Raw genomic sequence first — 26,107 nt, 5'->3', positions numbered from 1 at the left:
AGGAGGGGAGGAGCGTAGTATAAAGAGGTTACGGATCAGCTATTCCGTGGTGCAGAAAGAGTTCCTCTTTCCTTCGGCGCCGATGCTCGGCTTCTATGGTTGATGATTTTTTAAAGCTAATGATACATTGACGCTGTCATTCGTTCATTGTCTTCCTGCGGGCAATCGCTCTCGACATTGCGGTTCACTGGAGGGCGAGAAATGAAACTTAGATCCCCATCCGAGGTAGAACGATAGCGTACATTTAGGAAACGAAAACGGCTGGATTCCCTGGAGACGAATATACGCGTGTTACGACTCACCGTCCTCTGTCGAGTGAGCACTGTTGGCCCGTTGTGACTTCTTATTCTGACCAGTCTTCGATAGCCCTGACTGGAGACCAAGGTCGGGCCCCGTCGCTGTGTGCCACGACTGCGACATCACTGATGCGCTGTCCACCTGACGAGACCGAAAGTTTCCGTCAGTTCTCTCCGTCATCGAATTCGAAATTCGAAACGATCGGTGGAGTTAATCATTTGGACATTGTCGAAAAAGAAGCGCTCACCTTAGCGCGCATCTGATAATTCACAGAAGTTCGAGATCTTCCCGCGCTCCGAATCTCTCTCGAAGGCCGGGAAGTTGGTTGCGCCTCAACAACTGGAAAAAGAATGAGAAGTTCGGATAAACGCGATTGGATATCGTTCCGGAAACACCCCTGAGATCGCATCGGACGTGAGAAGAAAATCCAGATCCCCACTCACTGAATGATGTTGACATAGCCGAGCTGGTTGGGCCTTCTTTGTTCTCTTTGAGCTTGAATAGCAAGACGTCGCGGTCCCTGCCGAGGTTTGAGATCAGTCTATCTTTGTGTTCGGCGATTTCTTTCAGTTTGGCATTTTCCTGAGCCAACTGATCCTGAACGGCCAATTTCTGCCCTATCATTGCCGAGAGATCCTCGATGCGAGCTTTGTATTTATCCATAGCGTCTTCGCTACGCGCCAGTTTATCCTTGAGTTGTCCATGCTCGATTTCGTAGATTCGGAGCCGGTCGATTTCTTCACGGCGCATCTCAATGACCGCGTTCAGCGAATCGACTTCCTTCATGAGCGACTCGTTCCGTTCCCTCAGCCACTGAAATTGCATTGTAGTCACTTCGGGATCGAGTTATTCCTCAGCAGAGCTTGACTTCTCTCTCCCAAATCAGCACATAAACTCTATGATAGAATGATGATGAGGAACCATTTCGAAAATTGAAATTAAATTATTCGGCCCAGCGAATCGTCCGTACAGCGATCTTAGAGTCGGTGGATTGCAGCACGCTCCGCTGGAAATCCTCGGCTTCTCGTTTGACCCGGCAGTACTCTTCACTCCGTTCCTGGAAGCGATAAAATTCCGTATCAACCTCCTGGGACCCGGAGTAGGGTTCCTGCGACAAATGAAACGCTCACGGAAAAAAATGAGAACGTGACCCCGGAACTTTTGCTCTTGCTTTACCTTGAGGGCGTTTTCGAGATCAGACTCGCGCTGACGGTAGAGCTGAGCTTTGTTCTGCAGCTCGCGTTCGTAGGCAGAACGGACATCGGCCATCTCGCGGGTGTGACTGTCGAATATTTTCGTCATTTCTTCCCCGCGTGATGCCACCTCCTCGGCAGACATTTCCGCAAACTGTTCTTTCATGCGGTCGACTCTAGCTTGCTGATCTTCATTGATTTTTGCGATTTTCTGCAAATGTTCCTCTTCTAGCTGCCGCGTTCTGGCGGCGTGTTCCTCCTTAGCCTGTTCCAGCTCACGTCTCGTGGCTGAAACTTCGTCCTTGACATCCTGCTTGAGACGTTCGATCTCCTGATTCGCGACCCGGAGCGCCTCTTCGGAGAGTGTCAAGTCAGCACCCAATTTATGAGTGTACGTGTCCGTCCTGCAAGGATCGAAATCAATCAGTGTCAGCTGTTCCGGTAGCAGCGGCGGAAGTCGTGGAAGTTGTGTCTCATCATCTCGATTCGTCCCGTAATCGAAACGACCCGAAGGGAAAAAGAGCTCACTTCTCGAGTTTATCGTCCCACCGTTGGAAGGCAACGGTCAGAGCGCTGAGAGCGTGTGCAGTATCACGGAGTTCCAGTCGGACTCGGTTGAGCTCTTTGGTACGGGTTTCGCATAGTGCGCCAAGCCGTCGAATCTCAGCATCGAACTCGTCCTGAAAGTTTCATTCAACGTGAGATCTTACGATGCGTGAGACAGTATCGTCAGCCGCCTCAGAGTAGATTGGATCCCTGAGACAGAACTCACCCTTGCGGGACTTGTTATAACTTCTTTCCCGGTTTTCGTCCTCGCAGAAGGTTTCGTCAGGGCAGGCCGGGCGTCTGAAACGGGATCAGAGTTCGAGGATTTCCGAGCTCCTCTTCGACCTAGGGTCCGAGCATTTATGCTTGTGGATAGTCTTTTTTTCGCAGCTCAATGAAAATGAAAAGCAGAAATAACGCAGCGATCCCAAAAGCCCTCATTAATGAGCGTAGGAGGCCTCCTTATCACGTGGGGGCTCTAATGCTTGGGCGGAATATCGGCTGGAGGGAGCTCGCGACGTTTTCTCTCTCTGGGGTCGACACTCATCATAGGATCGAAATTTTGACATCTCCTCGGCGCGGATTAGACTCCACAGCGGAGCTCTGGATTTGGCCTCGCTGGGACTCTGACTTCCGACAAAGGAGTTCTTTCCCCTCCTCAAGTCCCGGACTCGAGTACCTGTGCTCTTGTTGCTGAGTCCAAGTTTAGATGGAGCTTTGGAGTTTCTAATTGCTGACGGTCTACCGGCTGGATTAGGCGCAGTGGGTGACAATTTTTCTGGCACTGAAATCGGTTCGATGAGGAAACTTAAAGCTGATTTCGTGCTCATGAGTTCTGGACGGGGATGAATAAGCGTGACGGACGCGAACGTCAAATCTCGTGAGAAACGTAACCAAAAACTGCTCTGATTGATTCGAATGTCAGACGGACGATGATTACATTGAAAGCAACCAGAGTTGTGCTCTGCCATTCCGTGTCTCGACAAATCGACGGAGAACTCACTTTTCGGAGGCGGCTCGGCCCAAGGTCTGCTATATTCGCGCTTTGGGGGTCCCGGCTTCGCCGTTGGCGGAGCTGAAAATTATCAAGTCGGGAGGATATTGAAATCATCACTGTGTCGATTGGATCCGATATTCTCTCACTGCTGTCTGAATTGAGGGACTGGAATTTATTCACAGTCTTAATTTACCTCTCGACGCACGAGATTCTGGTCTGCTTTCGTCGAGTTCATCCTCTCGGGGAATTTCCCCACACACGGAGGGATCTGCCGTGCGCTGACCGCAGACCGAACCGCGGGGAGACCGTCGAGCTTCTGCTCTCGCCGCCGCGAGATTTGAGTTGATTCTGCTCTTTACCTGAGGGAGGTAGAGGAATGTTTGAAAATTCAGCTGGGGGTCGATGTTAGAGCCAGAAAAGTTTTGTGCCGTGGAATAAGCCGAACCAAACGCGAGTTCCTGCACAGGATGGCAGTCCATTCTGGTCGCTGGCGGGGAAGGGGGGGGGTTGGGCGGTCCAGGAAAGAAATCTTCCCCCCTCTTCGTTCAACGACGGGTTCGCTTTCGAATGCCCCAAGCATACCAGGAGCTACTCAGGCCCAAAGCATTGAACGAAGCATGCGGAAGCCTAGAGGTAACTTAGAGAGATGGGAACTTCAAAGTCGGGCGAGACGATGAGTTATACCTATCCAATGCAGTGATGGAGCTATCGATAGATTGACCCGATACAGAATAACAGGGAAGGAAGAGGGGTGTCGAGTGAGGAACGGGAAGAAAGAGAGGGAAAGTCCATAATGCATCCAATCTCCGAGGGCTTGTCATCGCTCACGAGAAGGACAAGCCTCGGAGATGATGTTTGCCAAGCCCAAGGATTCTCGGGAGAAGGTGCCAAGCAGAGTCGCCCTCGGATGAACGTGCCAAGCAGAGTCGCCCTCGGACTCACCTCGGTTTTCGCTTTCTTCTTCTCCTGGAGATTCTGTTGGATTTTCTTTTCGACCTCATCCCATTTATTTTTCTGGAAGCATCACAGCGACAATAGCAGCATCCGGCAACACCCTTCAGTGATCTCAAGCCTCGCGCGCATTTCTGATTACAGCCATAGGCTACAGGCTACCAATTCTACCTTCCCATGAGTCTACAAAATGATTCTATTTCCAGAGAACCCCGATACATTTCGGGCTAAACGAGACCCCGCCGATTACTATCAGTTCTTCTACCGTTGAATATCCACGATGTAGCTCCGTCCCCACGGAGTCCTGCGTCATCGTTAGGCCACGTGCCTCGCGACCCGATTCATCATGTCCGCATATCCCTCTGGCTTTATGACTCGCTTCTCCGAGACTCCAATGACTCGAATCATTCGCTGGACTCCGCGCCGAACTCACCCTCTGAGGTCGAGGTCTCCGTTCGACCGGGCTCTCTTTGGTTTCCTGCAGCATGGCCTTGATCTTGCTGCCGACGTTGACATTCGGTTTTCTGACCGGGGTCGGGAGAGCTTTAGGACGAGTAGCGGTTTTACGACGTTCCGCCGTCGACTCTTCGTCAGCAGTAGCAGTTTCCGTGAACTCGCTCGTGGAGACGGCCGCAGCTTCCGAGAGGTCCGCGTCTTCACCAAGAGCCTTGATGAGGAAGACTCGTTATATCATGTCGCATGGGAAATCTTCAGGAATCTGAAGGTGTCGATCTCTGTCCGTATTGTCACTGGTCAGGCTCACCCGCTGGTCGCTTGGAGTCTCTTGCTCGTCTTCGTGTTGCACAATTAGAACTTCTGGTGGTTGCATCGATACGGATCTGCAATCAAGAGGATTCATCCCATGAATCTGCTTCTGAGGTGCTATTCAACGAGAAGACGAGAGTTTCAAGAATCTCGAATCCACGAGAGCTCCGATTTTTTATGTGAACGCTCTCTTTCCATCAAATTAATATCCGAGAGGGGTCGTGCGCTTGGCTGTCTATGTCCTCATAACATCTATTCACGAGCACTTGAGATGGAAAGTTTCGAACCTTTGCAAGGACGGCGGCCCGGTCGTATCACACATGACGCCGCTATCCTGGGAACAGACTGACTGTTTCATAACGGAGTCACCACCAGACCCGCCCGGTTCGCCCAACTCACAGTCCCCCTGAAAACCCGTATCAGCCGAGGTCGGTCTGCAGCCTCCCGCTCCTCCTCCCTGCGCCCCTGGTTTCTCGAGCGAAGATGTATCCTCTGAACTCGTGTCATGTAAGAAGTTCTCCCTCAACGAAGTCATAATGATGTCGAACACATTATCCGAGATGCGGATTTCTTCCGACGAGATAGTTTCTCCTTCTTCCGGTAATTCCGCCACCTCGTCAACCGAAGTCGAGCTCGGTATCATTCGAGTGTCCTGCAGGTGGTACATATTTATTTCCTTCTCATCCTCCCATTTCTGAAATTCAATCCGTCGAGATCGATGGGGGAAAACTCGACAAACCTTCATCTCACTGGTTCTGAGCCCTCCACAAGTCGAAGTGGCTTCTTCGTTCTCATCTTGGAGCTCCTGAATCGGCGAAAGCGACGCGTCCTGGCTTGCTGGACCCGGTTCGAGGAAATTCGAGCTCTTCTCCTGGAAGATATCGAACGAGGTGAGAACCTTGGTCAGCGATAGCTACGTTCTTCTGTCTCTCTCTCGGTTGTCGATTTTTCCGTCGCTGGTTGGATGATCTGGCACTGCAGGGAGCTGAATCGTCCCTGTTCCGAAACTGTACCGAAGCTCCAAATATTCGAGGCAGTCAGATACAAGGGTTGAGACCCATTGTTGAAAATGAATCGAAATTGGAAAGAGAATCACCTGCGAGCCAGGGAGATCGTCATCTTTTTCCGGAATGGGCGATAAAGAGCTGTCGTTCGTGGACGAAGCCGTTCCACTAGTGGCCACCGCTACAGCTGTTACTTGAGCCACCTGCAAAAGAATCAATCATGGACCTTCGAGTTATGGCACAATGGAACCATTTCAAATGGGGAAATCATGCTTCCTTAATCTACAAGGGCTGCATATAGACGGTCGCTTTCCGAGAATCCGACTTCTTCCACAACTCGAGGGCGAATCCCAGGAGTCGTTCCGGTCCCCTCCCCTACACTGGCGCTCGCCGGCTCGTCCTCCCAGCGTACCTTTACAGTTTTCTCAATCGATCGAAATCTCTGATCTGTGCAGGGGCTGGCTCATCGCGAAACCTACCTCTGAGTCTTCAGCAGATGTCCGCTCTTTCATGATGCAGTTATCCTCGCTCTTCGATCTCACTGGCGCCTGAAAAAAGAACATTGAAGACATTGGAATTCATTCACATTAGAAAAGGTCCCGAGCCGGAAGCGAATCGCTGATGTGGAAGAATTCATAGACCCGGGGCTGCACTTGAAATCTAGGTGTCACTACAGCTTCCGTCAGGGAACACTTTCTCCTCTGCGGAGCTTGGGAGCTCGGCGGCTCGCAGCAGCGAACATGACGGGCGATTCAATCAGTGGACTTTGAATTTCTGATGCTCTCGGGATTCCCTGATTGGAGTTCAAAGTCGAACAGAATAAATCGGATCTCGCTAGGAATCAGTGTTCAATTCCTAACAAGCTGGGAATTCTGCTGTATACGTACCTGGCGCTGCACGAGTTTTTGGAGGCCGAACGACAGTGACGATGTAATCTGTTTACGGTCTTTCTGGCTGATCTGTGAATTGACACACGAAATGTGTCCTGCGTAATACTGGAAAAAGAACAAGGATCTCCAAATAGGCGGGATTCGTCTACGGTGCATGCGTCCGACGCCAGTTACGCTAACTATTTCTCGATTGCTGATTGATAGAAAGAGTCCATCTGTCCTAAGCATAGCGAGGTAGAAACGCGGGGGAAGAAAAGGAAATCAATCTACTAGGCACAAAGGCTCTATTCGAATTGGGTGGCTATTTTCTTCTGGCATCGGGCTCACAGCCGAGAGCCTCAGGGAATATGATCAAGGATCTTCGGTCGACTTTCACTTCGGAAAATCTGGATCGTCGCGGAAATACCTCATCGTCTTCGTCCTCCTCCTCCTCTGATGGACAGGGCTCATCACGGAATTGGTTGCGGAGGACCAGTGACCTCTGAACTGTCTTCGGGCTTGCGTGCTCGTTGAATTTCTGCAGTGAGTCCTTCTTGTTTTCTTTGGCCTGTGGAAGAGACGGGACCAATTGAGCTGTGCACTGGAACACCGGACCGATTGTCGGGCTGGGGAGAGTTCCAGCGACCACTAGACGACCTTTGGCGGAAATCTCAGCTGTACCTTCGATTTAGATTCTAAGTAGTCTTCTATGCGCAATTCTTTCCTAAAGCTGGATGCACCCGTCGTCGAAGACAGGGATGACGTCAGGGAACCCGATAACGAAGTTGTCAAGGCACGACTGTGACCCCGTGAGTTTTCCGGGGACAGCGTAGAAACCTGCAAATGTCAAGAAATCGTCGATGGTCCAACGATAGACTATTCACACGATTTCAAATGAAGAACCACTTGGGAACTCCGACGCCAGAAGAGAACCGCGGACGTAACCGAATACGGGACTGGAGGAGCCGACGAGCGCTACTGTACCTTAGCCAAGGGAACGAATATGCCATGATTGGGCGGACATCGGAAATATCGCCGGCCATTTTTCTCGCCGTCATTCTTGCCGATCGGCTCTTCAAGTTCTACGCCACACCAAGTTCCCGCCGTTCCAGGTATGAGACCCAAGTATCTGGAAGATGGGATCTATTCATTCGGGTATTGTCCGACTTCATCGAACAGTCGTATCGAACCACGATGGGGTTCCTCGAAACAGATGGAATAGTTTGAATAGTCTACGATCGGTTGTCGGTAGCCTGAAGAATAAACCAAGCGCTGTCAGGATGCCGAAACTGGTCGCGAGTCGCGAGACAGGTGCGTTGAAGCTCCGCAGACTAGCTCAGCGTAATAAGCACTTGTACGACGTAGGTTCCGTGTGAGCCCCTCATTTTGGAAAGTCTGCAGAGTCCGACTCCACCCTTAGATGAAACTCACCTCAATACACCGACCATGTTGCCGTCTACGTATACACGGCTGCCCAGAAGGATATCTGCCGATTCCGTCTCCAGGGACGTAGGGCCGCTTTCTCCACTCTGACATCCGCTTGATGTGGATCTAAACGGAAGAGGGATTTTCTCGTCAGCGGAGCTTTCTCAAAAATAACGAGCTGCTTGTTTCGTGGCTCAGCAGGTTTCCCACAGCATCTGGTTGCCTCGGTTCCCGGTCTGATAGGAAGCCTTCGAAATCCTTCCCGAGAATCGTATGAGCTCCCAGCGAGTTTCCATGGGATCCTCGAGGACAATTAGTGTACGAGTAGAGCATATTTTGATTCCGGCTCGGGGGCTGGTTTCCGCTGGACTCAAACAAAATATCCGTTGCTCTTGTGTACCGAATGCGACGAGAGCTCCGTCTCAATGGCGAATCCTTCAGGCGATAATGATATTTTTCCCTGAGCTCTGCCCTTTATCTACGACTTCACTGGTATCGCTGGGAAGGCGTCGCTTGCGGGACAGTTTGAGGAGAGAAACCGCGGCAGCTTGTCGTGCAACGTGACGGATCTTGCTACATTTCGTTGAAGACCTGCATCAGCCGGAATCGGACCCGGACCTCGTCCCATCGGGAGGCATTCGTTTTTTCGAAGAAACTCCGTTCTATGAAACGGTATTGCTGACATCGAATGGTGTTGCTCTTGCACGAAGCTCCCCAAAGCCGTGGACCCCAAATAACCCCCTATGTATTGTGAGCATCAGATACATGAACCCGGTGGACCCCTCCGATGAAAAATCGCCATGAATCCCCGGGGGACAACTCTGGGAAACACTGCCTGGCATTCTGCAAGGCGGGATAGTCCACCACTGGATGATCGCAACAATCACTCGATCATCCTTTCGTTCCGACATCCGAGCTCGATCGGATGCGATATAGAAGATCTGAATTCAAAATGCACCAAATGATGAAAATCGTTTTCGATTACGTCGGTTGGGACCGACCATAAACATCGCTCACCTGGATGGAAGGAATGCAGCAATTGAAGTTTTCGGACGGGCGCCACCTTGACTCAGCATCCGCGAGGGCCGGGGGATGCTCCGCGCACTCTGTAATGAAACGTAAATAACGTGTTAGAAGACCTCGCTGCCCGACAGCGCTCCGAGAGTGTTCCAGCAGACTCGGAGGCCTGACTCCGACAGTCATCCGCTACCGAGCCTGTGATTTTTGACTTGAACAAACGATTCGGCGAACTTCCGTTCTGCAGGCGCGAACAGCCAGCACCATCTTGACCGGATCGAACGTGATTCCGAAAGGGGTCGGACAAAAATGTTGATTCTTACGAAATCGGCGATAATGTTCGTTGTCAGACCACTTGTGAAGTAGATAACACTATTTTATTGATTCGCGATGGGCTTTCAACGGGACCCTTTCATCTCTTCGCTTCTGTCTCCATCCCGCGGCTCGTGCGAAGATTTCTCCCCGACCGTCGGTGGAGAAGCAGAGCCGCCGGCTCGCCACGAATTTCCCGCATTCGGAAGAAGTCTGCGATGACAACAGCAGCATTCATGGAACACTTTCGAGCTCAGAAAGAAAATCCACGATCACCGCTGCTTGATTCCATGAAGAAACCTATCCACGGCCAGGGCGGCATCGGCTTGAGTAGCGATGTCAAGAACGGAGGTGCATCACAGCAGAAAAAGAAAACCATTGCGGACGAAGAGACGACTCTTCAATAAGCGGATGGTTGTTGAAGGTCCCATTCCCTCATCGGATTTCGCAAATCATAAAAATCGAACTTTTTTCCCCGTTGTTCGCGGATGAGCCAATTCTGTCGATGTTCCCCGTATTTTCCGCCAGGTAAGAGTCCGCAATCCAGAAACCGAAGTCATATTCTCCCGGGCGATCGACAACAACGGAAAACCCATCAGGAGTCAAGTGATCACCTGGGGAATCTTCTGGCTCCGGGATGCTGTGCGGATACGGCGACGTTTCCCTTCCCGAAACAGTTTTCTGAATGAATATCTAATGGTCGTGGGAGCGGGATTTTTTAGCGTAACGGTTTTCATAGCGTCCACGAGCATGTCAGCGGGACGCAACATTGACATCGTTGACATCATCTGCTAGTTTCGTCACTCTCATCACCGCGATGATCGACGCCAAGATTAGGTAATGATCCATCGCCCAGTGTGTCGACGTTTACACGTAAATACGGTTTCCCGGATCATCGGAATATTTGTATCGCCGAGGCATCATTCGACGGATGGGCAACGCAGTAGGTCAGCAGCCACGGAGACTCGCGTGTCAAGACGCCGCTGCCCAAGGCGGCAGCGCAAACTTGCCCGGCGCTCTGGGCGTTGACTTCAACAATGCTGGGGAAGGTAGTCATTTGCCTCATTGCGCTGGGGCTAATGGCGGCGCTCCGAAACGAGGCAAGCCCTAGTTGACAAAGACGACAAGCCGGAGAGGATAATAGCCATTCACCATCGTACGTCAGTGACCTGGTACGATCTTCCAGTCGATTCGAGCGACGACGTTTTTCTTCAATTACGCCTCATCGGGTGCTCCTGTGAGCGCTAATCCACAGGATGAGGATCTTGTTTCTGGATTCTCATCATATCTGACTCGCGTGCGACCCAAACCCGCGGGGAAGATTTTTAATAGTTGTAGGCCGAGAATTCGGGGGCGAGCCCGACTCGTCTGCCGAATAGAGATATTCCGGCTGTGACCTTCGGGAATTGCGAGTCTCATTCGGGATTGAGCTCGCTTGATCGAAAGTTCGCGAACCCGCGTGAAACATTTTTCACTCCGGGTCGCCTCAGACGGACATTGGGATTTTGAAAACACGGTTGTGAATAAATTCTGTCGACATTCGGAGACCAGCGCGATCACCGAAGCGGCCACGCTTCTCTTCATGAACGGAAGCGGCGATTCAACTATACTTCTCAGAAATAATAGGGATCGTAGCGTCGGTACTTCGTCGGGAGCTTCCGTACCCCGCGTCATTGGACTTTGTGTCCTTCATCGTCGGTGCTCCCTCGCTTTGCTCACCCAATGCCTTCCTGGAGAAGCCCGGGCGGAACCCCTATCGGAGGAAAAAGAGCCTTTCCTTCTAAGCAAGACGTCGCATCGGAAAATCCCTCGGAGAAGTTTTCGGTCACGGCATTTCCAGTTCCAAACATCGTGTCCAGATCGTGGTCGGAATGCTGTAGGATGCCGAGGGAATTCTCCCTGTACCCTGTCCCGCGTTTCCATCTGATCCTTCATGGGCTGCTGTCAACCAGGTCGGACTTCCATCGATCGCCAGTCGGACCTCTCCTCAAGAGGGTATTCCAGCCGTGATCCATCTGAGCGTTTCGGCAGTCGTCTCATTTCAAGGATGGAGCCCCGCAAGAACACAGACCCCCGTCCGGAAGAACTCGGGATTTTTCCAGAGTGTATGACAGTACGCTCGTGTTGACTGATAGGCATTCGGAATCAGGCTCGGTCCGCTCCCCCTCATAACCCCCCTTCTCCGCCACTGCCGAGCCTCGTTAGTCAGCAGCGATCCGAGTGGCGCTGCTTGAACGCTGCGGATCAGGTGAGGGCTTGCCTTTCGTGGTGAGTCATCGACGGCTGCAGCACTAAGCGACCTGGTTGGCGAGCAGCTTTCAACATGGCGACGAAAGGTCTTGTTGAATCGACGACAACGACTATGGTGCCACCAGCGGTCACGACGACATCTCTTCTTGTCCAAGAACAAAGAACTCTTTCTAGTCGAAGGACCTCAACCGAAAGTCCGTCGCTTCTCTGGGCCAGATACGAAACGGAAGGCGGCAGTCTTCGACGGACTCTGTCGTGAAACTCGGTAGAATATTCGAGTTTTCGTTTTCTCTCCGGAATTTCATGGGGCATTCACGTCATATCAGTTAACGGTCTTGGCTCGGGACAGGGGACCAGTCCGCGTCAAAGGCAAACGGTCCCCGGAGGCAACTCAGGGACAAGTTCTTCGCATTTTCTGACGTCGACCGAAAGACATTTTCCGCATCGAGTCGCGCTGCCGGCGCCGGCATGAACTCGCCTTGGAAACAGTAGTCAACGCTCGAGTGGAACTGGATCGTTGCTCAGGGGGTTTTCGCGCGAGCACAATTTTCGTTCCATCGGTTCCAAACGACGCAGAACTCGAGCGTTTGGGGTTCAGTGAGCACCCGATTCCGTCAAAGCCGGTATCAAGTCCAAGAACTTGATTGGACGATTATCGCGGAAACATCGGTATCGAAAACATTTTCGATTCGCGCTTTCGAATCGCAACAACGTTGAGCGCAGGTTCGGATCGCACTAATTCTCAGCGGTTTTCCGATCCTTACCTATCGCTGACGTCACTCATCGATATGTGAGAGTTGGGGCAGTCGGAAGTGTCGGCGGAAGAAGTTCACTCCGATTCGCACGTCGGCGCTAGTCTGATTGCGGTGTTTTGACATGGGCCCAGGAAATGGCGGTCAGCGGTGATGCAACTGGAGCACTTTCAAGCGACCGTCTTCGAAATATGTAGACAGGAGTATATCAGCTGATCTGTCGGACAAACTTTACCCTACGTGGAGCCGCCGCCTGATTGGACTAGGAAGCGCTGATTCGCGCATTCGGACACTGATGTAGCTCATCTTGTTGTAAAGGTAGCCAGCTCTTTATATTATGTGTAATCCTTCGAGCAAGAGTGGGTCTCTGATCTATGTATCAATCTTAAATCCAGGATAAACATATTTAGTTTGATGAGGATCTGGCCTAGGGAGGGATACTAGCCTCTGGTGGTCGCAGAACTGACTGAGCTTCCGGTTACGTTCGTCGTGTGTGGGCTCGGAGACCGAGTTCGGATTCACTTGCTAGGTGCAAAATCACGGAGTCATCGCCGCGGCAGTACAGCATTGGAGGATCTCAGTTCTGCGTTTCGTTTGGGTGTTTGGCAGGGAAATCGAGCCTCGCGACTCGCGAAGACCCGTATTGATCGACAACTTCACATCCTGAGGGAGCTTAGAAAACGGAGAATCGGAACGGACTGTCGCAGAAGCGGCGTAAGGAAACTTATCCGCCCCTGAGCGGATTCATCCTGTTTTCCCTCGCTGCGGGTCAATCCGAAATTTCTTCGCACGTCGCGGAAATCTGTCGGCCTTGGATGTCGATGAATCGGTGCGAAGACGTTCCCGTAGACACGAACCCGCCATTATGAATAGCGTGATATGAGGCTCAGCTGATCCTCGTTCATGAAGATTCGCTCCCTCGCCGGGAGGGTGTTCCTGGAGCCTACTCGACGGTAAGAGAAAGGCTCATCCCGGGGAAAATAGAGACTAGAGGCTCCAGGGATCGGAGAGAGGTCTTCAATGCGTGCGAACTCGGCATGCGCCTCTCTCAGCTAATGAAAAGATTGACTGTCACTGAGGCGTCGAATTTTCCGTTTGATAGTCGGGGAGCTCTAATGTAGAGAGGATTATTCTGATCGAAGAATGGTATTTCGACCCCACTCTCGCACAGCATGAAAATGCCTCAACAATGGACGCTGCTGTAATTCCATTACATGGGTGACCCTCGGACGCAGCGCAGTGGAAGAGAATCTTCGCTTCGGAGGGATCCGAAGCTCCTGACCGAAACGTGGTCTGCCACTGAAACGTTGAGCAAGGGTTGCTTTCTTTGAGTGACTGACTGGCGCGCTATTTGACTATCTGGCTGGATGCTCACCCAGGGAACCACGACTCCGCAAGCTTCGAACAATATTTTCGTTGCTTGTCGGAGGAAAATTCTCTTCGGCCTGCTTTTTCGCTCCTCGTCTTTTTCTCATTTCTTCGTGGATGACTCATGTTCTGTTTTCGCTTCTACTCATTTAAAGTATCGGTGCTATCCAATCGAAGGTCATCCTGTGTCGAAGGCGGGTCATCCTGCTCACCGAATTACGTACGGAACTCCTCCCAGAATATGGACGGAGGTGATTTCCGTGATATTTCACCTAGTTTCTGCGCAGAACTGCTCAACACCATGCATGACCTGTTTCTCGGTCAACGGTTTCCCAGGTGCCGTTCGCGATAAGCCGCTCACTAAGTCGCCGAACAATGGACGAAAAGTGAACGCACGGGAAGCACCACGGCCAAAGAATCGAGTTTAGAATGTTCGGGGCTCATTTGATTGCCGACTACCGGTGTCAGGGGATAATCGGTGTCAAAATAATCTCTGAAGGCTGAAGGTATCTCGTGATTCTGTGCCGATGAGCTTCTCCGATACTGACCGGCAGTCTCAGAGAATGGATCCGCAAACCGCTCGGACATCTTACGGCAGTCTTGCGCAGAACTTCCCGGATGTTTTCCCCGGAGCGTTGACAATTTCTCTCTTGCTCATGAAAGATTTTGCGAGAGTCCATGAACGGATCCACTAAGCAGCTTGCTGAATCGGAAATGGAGCCCTCGGATTAGGAAACGAGGATGGAGTCTGGAAAATTCCGTCATTCCCCTCTCAGGTTCGATCCTTCGAGTGGCCACAGAGTCAAATATCGCTACCGACGGCGACCGGCCGGACACAGAAGTCGACTCTTCCCGACATCTTCCGCCTAGTCCTGGCGAGCCGAGGCAGAAATATTGACACAGTCGACGGTCGACGGATGTGAGGATCGCTCATTGAAAAACATGAAAGTGGATTTCAATTGTCTTACATGCGCCGATCCGACATCTGGCTCTCGCTCGCTCCTCGCAAGAGACAAGTTTCGATGATTTCTCCTCTGCCGGCTGTGCGTGTTTCCGTTCCCCTCAGTGGCATGTGTCGCTCAGGATCCTACCGTGAAACACGGTACCTAGCAACTGCACACATGGGTTGACATAGCAGAGGAAACCTCTGCGTCGCTGACCAGAACGGGAAGAGCAAAACGAGACCCAATAGTACATAGAAACAGGCAGTCTAATGAAGTCCCCCGCCCCTGTCAAACACCGCAGTACCTATCTCAAGACAATCTTCCGGTCCTCACGGGTCCGGGCCGCATTCTTTGCAGATATCCGAAAGTAGCCAAGCGCACGCTACGGAGGAACTTGGACGATATGATCGCCTGTCACGAATCATCGGAAGGAAGCGTGTCTTCATAAGCGCGAAGGTGCCTCGTCTATCTGCTGGTAATTTACCAAGGACATAGTCATCATTCTATCGACACTTTCGATCAATTCATCGAACGGAAAGCCGCAGGTGAGGATTATTCAATCCGTCGGCTCGCCGGACAGCCATCCGAATTCCATAATGCGTGGCTCAGGCCTATGTGCGCCGGCGCCGTACGTCTGATCATTTTAGAGACGTCCTGCGTTCCGCGAAATCCGACTGGTGAATTATTATGGGATCATTACTGCTTGGCCGATCCGTCGTCTCAAACGCATCCTGGGACTTGACAGTTGACGTCTTCGCGGGATGTCGGATGCCGAGAATGACTTTTCCCTTCGCTCGGATAGGATGCGAACGAAAGTTTCGGGCATCAGAATCTCAGCTCGTGATCATGCCTGTCCGAAGCTTTTTGGGAGACAAATTTCAGGGATGAAGGAGAGGATCGCACATCGAGTTCGTCACATACGGAGGTTGCGATGGACAATCGGACCGAGAGTCGGTGGGAAAGGAATGCTCCTGACTATCGCTCCACCGTCGAAACTTCTCTCCATCAGACCATGGATCAACTCCCCGTAAGCCCTCCGCGTCGGGAGCGGAGCTCTTGGATCGCGGTTGTCCATTCTTTCGAACATCCGCTCATTCGACTGACTGCATCGATGCAGGGAAGTAAGTTCGAAATTCACTGACGAGTGAAGCCGAGCCGATCTGCCAACGTTCCGCTAAACTCTTTGTATATTCTCGGCATCAAAAGCCTGTCATCCCAACTCTACCAAGAAGCTGATTGATCGGTGGCGCACGATATCGGTGGAGGTCGTTCCATACGCCGTCCTTGTCGGTCACGATATCGAGAGCATTGGTTTGAGCCCATCTCCGCATCAATGGTCAAAGCCCGGGTACCAAAGTGGGCCGGAGCTCCGATCCTAGTGGAGTTCGAGAATGAAAAAGTTTGCATGAAGGCTGAGGAACTTCTCTCAGACACATCTCGAGCCCTGAAGCCAGGGTTCGGAAGAAACTTCTCTGAAGGGCAGAGGATAATCCCACATATTCTCCGTACGGCATTCTGGACGGCTCATGGTCCCTCCCTTGTCAGAAGCGTTCCAGGGAGAAGATAATTGCTCGAGTGCCATTCTCAACGAACATCGAGCTTTCTTGGAGGAAACGCAGTAATGACGGATTGTAAACAAACCAAAACAGGAGCATCGGTCTCGATGTGTGTCAGATTGGGGCGATTAACTTTTTGCAGTTAACGCCGCCGCTCATGGAGCTCGATTCACATACAAGCAAGACCTTAGACGTCTAGTTCTGGTCGAATGCTAGCACACTCATACGAACAACGATGAGATTGGGAACAAATGGGTCTTTCTTCTCCGGACTATATTTTTGTTCGATAAAAATCCTGTTACTCTCCGTCCAGAGACTCTCGCTCACTCAATCAGTCAGTCAGGAGGATAAAAACGATGCGTCGTCTAACAACGTCGACGACGCAAAATCGACAGATTGTCGTACTGGCAAAACGGTGACACTTCGCCGGAGACGAACACATAACCGAAAACATAAACACGGTCGACTAGCCCTAATGGTCAAGTGTTGTCGAGACGTCTGTCGGGCAAGTACAGACTTAGCGTCTGGTTTCACCACAGTCGTTTGCTGAATAGAGAAACACGGAAGATGCCCTACTTCGAGCTCGATCCGACCGAGCACAGGTAAACGCGACAGTGTACGGGTTCGACTCTTTACAACGAGCATCTACTCGGTACCTGCGCTCTTGTCGAATTTGTTCGGCGAATGTCATTCGTTTGACGATGACGGTCGTCCCCGCGTGAGCTTTGACGGCTCGGCTAACGTCGAAATGCAGCAGAATTCGTCAAGGGTGGGACCTGGGCTCGTTCGATGTTCGACAGAGTGTGTTTACACCCAATGGACTTACCTCGCGCGCGGCCATGGCTCCCGGTGTATCCACGAGCTTTCACTATTTATAAACGCACATCTAAGTCGCGCACCGTTTTCCACTTTAACACTCGGTAACTTCGGACCGTGGAATGGAAACACAGGGTATTGTTGTGATGACTGTGCGGCTGTGGGAGGGAGGGAGTGTGTCGGTCTGTGTGAGTGTGCTTGCTTGCCTTGCTCGCTCGCTCGCTCGCTGCAAAAACTGCAGGAGCTCCCACAGCGAATGGCAACCAGCCAGTCAGCCAAGCACGCAGGCAGGCAGCAGCAGTTCATCCAAGTTGGACGCCCTCTCGCCCGCCCGCCCGACCGCCCGCCGCCTGTCCGGCCAATTCCCCTCCACTCCGCGAGGAAAGGGCTCCCTTGCTTCCAATGGGCCAACTTACTACGGCACAGCGCTCGAGAAGTTGAACCGGCGGCGCTCACGGGGCTGCTCTTTGCGCACGGGCGAGCCAGCGACCGGAGCGCCTGTGCCAACAGCAACAGACGGTTTTCGCGGCATTCTCTCCCTTCTTCCAGTTCTAGTCATCACTCACGCCCGCACAGGAAACTTATTTCAGTGATCGTGAGCTGAGATCATCCTCATCGGCACAGCAACGGGTTTGCGGTGTCGGCTTCTGGATGAGGAAGCGGAGAGGTTTCGGAAGAGGTCTGGCCATCGCGGAAATTTTGAGGTCTTCGAACTTGAACCGTCGCTCGGAAACATCCTGGAAAATTCTCCCTCCCCGCCCCATTACTCAATATCGGGCTCCAGACACCAGCCCGGCATAGCCCCCTGCTGAGCGCCTCTCAAGTTCTGCACTGTAGACGAAGATTCCACGGTTGACGCGTGACTTAATGGCGCAGTATCTGATGCATGTGGGGCATCCGGGCCTGGTTCTGAGACGAAACAGAAGAGTTGAAATGGACTCGCGGTATCCCTCCGGGCTTCGGGCTCAGTATCGAATGTCGTCCTCCATCATCCTCCATCCAAACATCTTCGTTTGCACGAAAGCATTCGGATCTGGTTTCATGAGCTTGTTTTCGCAGCGATAAGGGCACCGAAGGTCATGACTCATGGCTGATATGCTCCCGTAGAGAGGAAAAAGTCCCCGACTGCTGAGAGAATCACAACAGACCATAGCTTAGATCCTGTTCCCAGTCTAATGAATGCTCATTGCTTGCGCGGCGGCAGCCTTGTCGACTGACACGTTTGTATGTTCATCAGACACGGCTGCGATCGCGTTTACCCACTCCTCGCTGCGCGCAAACCATTGCGTTGTCGACCCCGAATCGGCAATAATGAGGGTCCTCCAATCCATGAATCGGACACAGAGACTGGGTCAAGCATACTCGGGAGAGAGGTCTCGACGGGGAATTGCACTGGAAACCTGGAGGAGGACCTTCCGGAAAGCCAGAGTGGAAGCCTGGAGGAGGACCTTCCGGAGAGTCGGAGTGGAAACCTGGAGGAGGACCTTTCGGAGAGCCAGAGTGGAAACCTGACGGAGGACCTGTCGGGAACTGCAGTGGAAACCTGGAGGAGACGGAGATCCTGATGGAAATCTTGACAGTATCTTCAAGGAAAACTCCAGGGAGCGTCTGATCCAGAACAATATAACTCTGTTGACCCTCAGACGGTCACAGCGCGAGGTCGGAAATAACATCGTGCTCATATGAAGATACGGTGTTGGCGTATCTTATGATCCTGTCAGGACCCAGACGCCCGCGCCGCCGTAGGTATCAGGCCCATTGCGGTTTCTTCGAGCTGGAGCTCGACCCGTTATATCGCATTGCATCTCAACATCCGGATCGTCGCCGCTGAAATGGATGTCTTGCTGGCCTCGGAGCTGCATCTTCGTGCTACTGGTGTACGAAGCTCTCGGAAGGGCTCTAGAGTAGCCTCCCCCTTTTGTCATCATCCGACCCATGACATATGGTGAATCGAGCTCCCCGTGTAGCTCCCGGGCGCCACCCCAATCCTGAAGGGGAGCGGTATTCGACGAATTCTCAAAGTATTGATAATTTTGACATCCCACCCGGATTCAGTCGGTCGATTGTTCATGAAGCCCGGTGCCTCGTCATCTCGGAGCTGATTTCGATTCCCGAATAGAAAGAGCGGCTTGTCCTCGACAATGATACAACATACGGAGACGCAGCATTTGATTATTTGCTCTACGGAGACCGCAATACACAGCTCGAAGGACAGAGAATTACGGCCCGGTATCGATCCGTGCTGCTTGTGGCGTCAGTGTTGTTTCGGTCCTGCACTCGTCCATAGTTCGTCGCTACCTCGATGTTGTTCAGGTGGGTTGTACTATTAGAGCGGCGAGGGCTCCGACCATGGGAAACCGGATTATGGACGAGGTCTCTGACGATCGCGAGATAGCGCTTCTCCGGCGTCCGAGTTTCTCGTTTCCCTTGGTCAACCGAGCTCGGGTCATGCTTTGAAATGGCTGGAGCCTGGCTCCAAAATTTCCCTCCCCCAATTGTCCCAAACTTGAATGACTTCCCTCTCATACGTCTCGGCGAGAATGACATAAACGGCTCGCAGCCAGCCTGTGGCGTATCGCGTGAATGCTCCGACTCGGAGGTAGTCCTGAGGAGTCATCCAGCGAAGATCATGAGTTATTTGTCGAAAACAAGGTGCGATCGCGACCGACAATGATCCACATTATACATCAGCCGCACAGTGGGATGCGCATCCGCGAGAGATTGGAATCAGGCCATCAGTGTTTTCAATTGAATGACCCCCCTTAATCCATCAAGGCAGCGATGGACACCGATGGGGTCAACGCCATGGCTCAGATCCGCTCCAATCGAGTAAAAGTGTTCGCGGCGAAGACTCACCGGATCGGACGAATCGACAGATAGTTTAGTACCATTGATCTCGAGATTTGGGGGAGCTCCTTGTAGGTCTCGGAGAGAGGTTGGGACCGTCGTCATCTGTTACGTATGCAATCTTCGCTGCAGGTTCTAATCAAATGTTTATTACCACAACCATTGATTTTTCACAAGATCTCCTTGTCCCCTGTGTTCTGCTTCTGCGCAATCCATCGGATATGCATGAAACAGCAGAAAGAGAACACATACAGAAGCACGAGAATAATCATGAACATTCCGAAGCCGCCGTGCTTTGCCGACAGATATTGCGTCCAAGCGAGAGAACCGCAGGTAGCCGTGACCTCAGACTCGATCGATCCATCAGGCATTTTCACCTGATTGTTGTAGAGGTTGTTGTCACCGACCTCATGGAAAATCATTCTGGGATCTTCCACGTCGAGCTGCTTTGGCGGGAACGGATCGTCGACCGGCGGTACGACAGGGTTGAAAACGGGCTCGAAATGCGCCGGGAGCCGATCCTTCTCTGAATAGGGACTATTTTCCGCCTTTGGAATTCCCCTCACGCTCTCTGGACCTCCGGCCTGGGGAATGTTGAACTGTCTCGCATTCGGGGGTTGGGCGTGCTCATCGTCGACGGCGGTTTTTCCCGAGCGTCCAGAGGGTTCGGCTTCACCGAGTCGGGCTCCTGGGGGGATCTGTTCCGGATATCGACCACGCGGGAAAGGTTCGAAATTATCAGCATCGTCTAAGTAGTCGTCATCGTCGTCATGATAATGTTGGAAGTGCAAGCTATCGCTCGCTGCCTGCGGAACCAGATACAGATCCGCCAGCGGGTGGGAAGCCTGGTTTCTGATCTCAGGCTGATTTCCCTCTTTTGCCGCGGCTCTCCTGCCCGAATTCGCCGCGACAGGAGCAGCGGCTCCCGAATCTACGGAAAATCATTCAACATCACTTCCTCAAATTCGGATAGGAGGCTCCCTTGCGCCGAGGGAGACCTAGATTATTCATCCTAGCGTAGCGAAAGGGATATAGAGCCATCCGGTTGATCTACCCTTCGAGACATCTGAGCTTGTCGCGGCTCCTCTTGCCCCGGTCTCCTTTCGATCCGGCTCATGGACACTTATTTCCGAGAGCAATTGTCGCACATGACTGCCTCGACCGCCTGCGTATACCAACGTCATTTTTTCATTATGGGTTCGTTAGGGCGAGAGAGGTGACTCCGGAAATGATCATGATGGAATTGGGAAATTCCTTGAGAATTCTACAAGAGAGAATCTAGCTCCCCACCTCTTTCGTTCAGAGGTCCCGCAGACGCTTCAGTAGCTGAGCCGATGACGACTGTGGACAACAAGAGTTAGTAGGTCGTCAGTAAGTCATGATTCCGCCAATGATGGGCTGGATCGAAATTTTGGAGGCAGCAATTATGGGTCATCCGGAGTCCAGAACTCTACTCACAGAAGGCCAGCACTAACCCGGAATATATTCTCCTCCACGGGGAGTTTCCCCAAAACTCTGGGACGAGGAGCATCGTCGTTTCGAAACAAAACGCAGTGGCTCGCGTGAGGTGAGCATGTCAGAGAACATAGGTATTGTACTTTGAATCTGAAGAACAGTGTCCGTTCCGAGATCCTTTTCCGATAGACAGAATGCTTCATATTATGTGATTAGACCGTCTGCCGCAGGATCAACTTCAGGAAAGTCATTTGATTCAGAATGCCGAGGGGAGAGTTGTAGCCAGTCTTCTCATCAAGGACATTGAGAAAGGATTCAAAGCGATGATTTCCTCGAGCCATAACTTTCATCTTCCACACGGCTGTAAAGCGAAACCGCGGCATTTTCCGTGTGAGGTCGGGGGCACCAATATTCCGCTCTGCACATCGTCCTCGATGATATCTCTATCTCGACACTATCTTTCTCCGACTCCCAATGAGATTCAAAGTGGGTTGAATGCACACCAGTCAGCGATCACTTGAATTCATAGAGAAAGGGCTTGGAAGTCGATCTCCTCGAAAAGAATATGATCTGGTTGACTGGGAAATGCGAGAGCGGCGCGAGACGCGAGCCTAATACCGAATCACGGATCACTATACAGGATAATTCCAGTCCCAGTCATTCAATCACGTCCTCCAAAACATCCAAAATTTCGATGTTATCCGGATCCGGAGACATCGGATCGACGAAAAGTGTTCTTATTATCGCTCTGGGGCTCTTGATCTTCCGTCTCCACACATTGCGATCGACAGCCCTAAATTATGTGAACGGAATCGCGCCTCTTCTGAGCATTGGTCCAGCCCTTCATAGGAGTGTAGCATGTTCTAAGATGCAGAGAGCGAAAAACCAATCTTAGCGCGAAGTTGACATTGCTCATCCGTTTTTCGCGAATGTGCCGATCCCTCCGACTTCCCGAGGAACCATTTCGGAAAGTTTCTAATCCTCAGCGGGAAACATCCAGAGTCAAAGCTCAATCAGTTTCCTGGTATTGCCGTCGCCAGGGTCTGCTCAAGAGTTTCCTCAATCGGGGAGCTGGACTGCTGGGAGCTCCCGATTCGGGGATCCGTGACGACCCTCGGTAGTCTCACGCGGAAAACAGCGTGCGAATTAGTCGTCTTAAATCGCTGTCCGAGTCCACGGATAACCGACCGAGATATCGAAGAAAAATCGTACGTCTTAGCGAAAATTCGTCCTGACGCGGCTCGCGGTAAGGAAGTCTCGCTGCACAGACCTGTAGTATTGCTATGATATGATGCTGAAAAAAGACAGTTTCGTTCTGAGACGACGATGCTTCGTCAATCACAGTTTCTAGGTGGAAGCCCATCGAGGGGACTTTTTTTCAAAACATTGGTGTTGATAATTCGTGAGTAGAAAATCAACATCTAGATTGAGCTTTCGGAGTGGACGACTATCCACTCCGTAATTGATAGAATCACAACGCTGAATGAATTACTAACGCGCTCGTTCCCAGTCGCGGTCTGCATTTCCGCTGGAGAGTCAGCTGCAGCTCCAGGAAGAGGTAGATTCTTTCGTTAATTATCCGAGAATAACGTCTCGATACGTCTATGTCCTCAATAGGCTGTTCCGTCTTAGTGAACTCATCCAAGCCCGCGTTCTTTCCTCCTCAGGTGCTCGATGGAGTAGATTGCGACAATCGCCTTTTAGGAGAAACATTCGACAACTCGACCGTGGGGAGATCGGGTCAGAGGGAACCACGTCCGCAGAAGTATACTCGGCCGGTTAGCTATCCTTTTTCGAGTCCGATGTGCCGGTCGACGCATAACACCCAGACGCATTAGACATGTTGCCTTCCGCGTGGTATCCAGGGAAATTCTCAGGGTTGGGTTTTTCTAGGTTCTGGGGTCATTGGTTCGGTTTCGCCTGATTCAGAGCACCAATCCGAGGCTCCAGTGCTTGCAAACGGCAAAGTGGAAGTTGCGACCGAAAGTCAAACCGGGGTCTCTACGGGGGAAAGCCAAAACTCGGATCCGCCTGGACCAGCCCGAATGGAATCAGGAGAAATGACGGACGAGTCCCGAGACGGATTGGAAGGAGCAGCAGACCAACAGAGTACGCCTGCTCCCCCCAGTCTGGTTTCGCGCGAGGACTCCGAGGCCCTGGACTCGGCTGCTCCAGTCCAGAGCGCTCTCTTGGGCGAGAGCACTTCACAGGATTCCACTCGACCGCAGGACTTGGAAGTCGAAGCGAGGGCAGACGCAGCTACGAGTGTTCCATCCGTCGCGTCTGCCGACGAGAAGCTCGTAGAAGGTCCTAGCGCCCAACCGGGTGTAGAGCTTGATTCTGGACCCAGTGAATCGCCCGACGCGGCAGCCAACCCACCGAACGACACAGACACCAGAGAATCGCCTGGCGTCTTAGCCAAGGCAGTTGGGAAGGCCGCGGCTGAATCGGGGCTTGGAGCGGGACCTGGCGCACGGCCCGAGTCTGAACCCGTCGAGCGAGTCAACCCAGAGACTGTCGAGCGGTTCGATCATGAAGCGGGGGAGCGACTGGATAGTTCGGCGCTCGCGCGGCTCGAGAATGAATCTGTGGAGCGACGCGAGTCTGAACCCACCGGAGCAGCTTCGATAGGGCCTAACGGAGAGCCATCGGGCTCTAGCGAGACCCCAACCGACGCCCTCGGGCCAAGTCCCTCAATCCTGACCGACCCCAGTTCACTCGGTAGTGTATCGGCACAAGACAGTCTGGTCGACGTCCCAGTCGATGGAAACGTTTCCACGGGAGGAGCGGAAGGTGACGCGAACAACGCGACAGAACAACCAGCGGGCCTTGCATCCTCGAAGCCAGGCCCTGCCTATCCTTCAGCTTCGATTCTCCGTCTCGATGAAGGAGATAAGCCACTCAGTTTAGACAAGAGTGCGAATCCCGTCAGCGAGAGATTGATGCTCGCACCCATGGCGATCGCTCCGGGAGGAGCCTCGAGCGCTGAGCCTCTCGATTCGGTGAAGGCTGTCGATCCAGAAGATGTGGCACTTTCTCCTGCCGCTAAATCGTACGGCAACGATGAGAGCGACGTAGCTGCCGCGCCTGATGTGAAGAACGACGTTCCCGAAGACGTTGTTTCAGCAAAATCGGCTGACAGCCGCGACGATCTACCGGACTTCACGACGGGCTCCCAAGATCTGGACCCGGAAATGAACTCTACAGACAACCGCGAAGATCTACCAGACTTTTCCGCAGGTTCTCAAGACCTGGAATTGGACACGAATTCGACAGAGGAAGATTCAAGCAACGGCACAGCTCTTGCTGATGTCAGACTCGAGGCGAGAGCCGATAGGAACCGGAAGAGGAAGAAGGGCGACAATGGCGAGGATGAAATTAAAAAGCCCCGGGGGGAACAGCAAGGGGATTCAGGAGATAAGGGGGTGAAGAAAAACAAGAAGTCCGATAACGTCGGCGAGACGGTCACCGTGGCGAGCTTCGACTATTCCGAAGAACCCCGGGACGATTCGACTTCGAGAGCGAGTAAAGAAGACGTGTTCCAGTATTCTTACCGGAATATCAATAAGACATTCAACGGGATTTGGGCGATTATCGCGCTCTATCTGTTCGGAGCCGGAGTTCATTTCCACGTGGAGCTGTTCCGTTACATGACGAGACCGCGCGATCCCATAGAGAAGATACTGCAGAGCTGAGGCCGATCGATCGCAATAATTCATGCATGAATAAATAAAGCTACGTGATTTCTACACCTACTGATGGGGAATCTCGTGAGAGGAAGCTCCACTAGTTCAGTCGGAGTACCGGGAGGAGAACAGAATTCAGACTTCAGAATGACGAGGAGGTGTTCTGTTGTGACACAGAGGAGAGAGTCGTATCCTACTGTCTATTCGATGCTTTCAGATCGGGAAAATTAGGATTTTATAATTGTAGTCTAGTAACATAGCTTAGATAATCCGTCTAGGGCCTAGACTCTAGGCCGTATCCTGTCGGATTGAAAGAGTGGAGGCGTTGACTTCTGATGAGAAACTCATCAAAAGTAGGATATCTAGTCCCTGGGATTGCGGTGAGATCCGGAGACAAATCCTGGTGGTCATGTTGATTGCATTTCGGAAGTTTGCGGTGAGCTTCATAGGCGTCCTTGAACCCTTTCCAACACTCACAATGAGTCCATCTTGAGATTCGATTGATGTCGATCAAAGTCTAGATGATCGAGGCGAGGTTTTCCTTCCGATAGACCTTCGACCAACCTCAGGCTCTGTTTGTACGTCGCGCGTGAGGGACCAGGATGATTGATCAATCTGTCAGCCGAGCTCCGTGAGAACTTAGAGATGACTGTCCAAGAAGTCTGGACGATGTTTCTTCAAGCCAGCTCAAAGTTTCCTCGTGTGCGCCTCCTCACGCGTTTCCACTCGATGGTATTCGGAGCTTCCCTTTCGCCGTTCCGCGGGAGACAACTGAGGTGATTCTCCAGGGTTCTGATAAGGGCAATCATAGTATTCAATTTTTTTCCCCTACTTTTCCTGCTCGCTCTCGTCGTGATCATTTCCCTTGCGGAGACTCAGCTCTCGGCTCTTGTGAGAACAATTCTGTGTCCGCAATCACAGGAGGCAATTTCTCGTTACTGGAACTCGTGGATTCTTTGGAAGCGCGAGACGTATATGAATTATTCCAGTTTCCTTCGTGAATTAGCTCTTCCGGAACACTTTCCATTGTCTCATGGAGGTGCACGCATCGTTGATC

The 26,107-nt window shown here is 52.1% G+C and overlaps 1 protein-coding gene across 1 annotated transcript; it reads right to left on the bottom strand.

The window, feature by feature from the left end:
- Nucleotides 1-116: 116 nt before the first annotated feature.
- LOC108863846 (CAP-Gly domain-containing linker protein 1-like) lies at nt 117-17,087 on the bottom strand. Its single transcript, XM_029110721.1, is given in 24 exon segments — nt 117-187; nt 303-438; nt 545-636; nt 741-1,110; nt 1,268-1,354; nt 1,474-1,894; nt 2,019-2,170; nt 2,263-2,336; nt 3,040-3,111; nt 3,227-3,392; nt 3,976-4,047; nt 4,418-4,823; nt 5,037-5,401; nt 5,489-5,620; nt 5,846-5,956; nt 6,233-6,301; nt 6,641-6,748; nt 7,050-7,190; nt 7,304-7,459; nt 7,607-7,751; nt 8,054-8,173; nt 8,786-8,788; nt 9,065-9,153; nt 17,073-17,087. Coding segments are annotated over 24 exon segments (3,573 nt in total).
- Nucleotides 17,088-26,107: the final 9,020 nt, after the last annotated feature.

The sequence above is a fragment of the Galendromus occidentalis genome, unplaced genomic scaffold (genome assembly GCF_000255335.2).
Source record: "Galendromus occidentalis unplaced genomic scaffold, Mocc_1.1 scf7180000077086, whole genome shotgun sequence".
Classification (NCBI taxonomy): Eukaryota; Metazoa; Arthropoda; class Arachnida; order Mesostigmata; family Phytoseiidae; genus Galendromus; species Galendromus occidentalis.
This window is presented reverse-complemented; position numbering and strand designations above follow the sequence as displayed.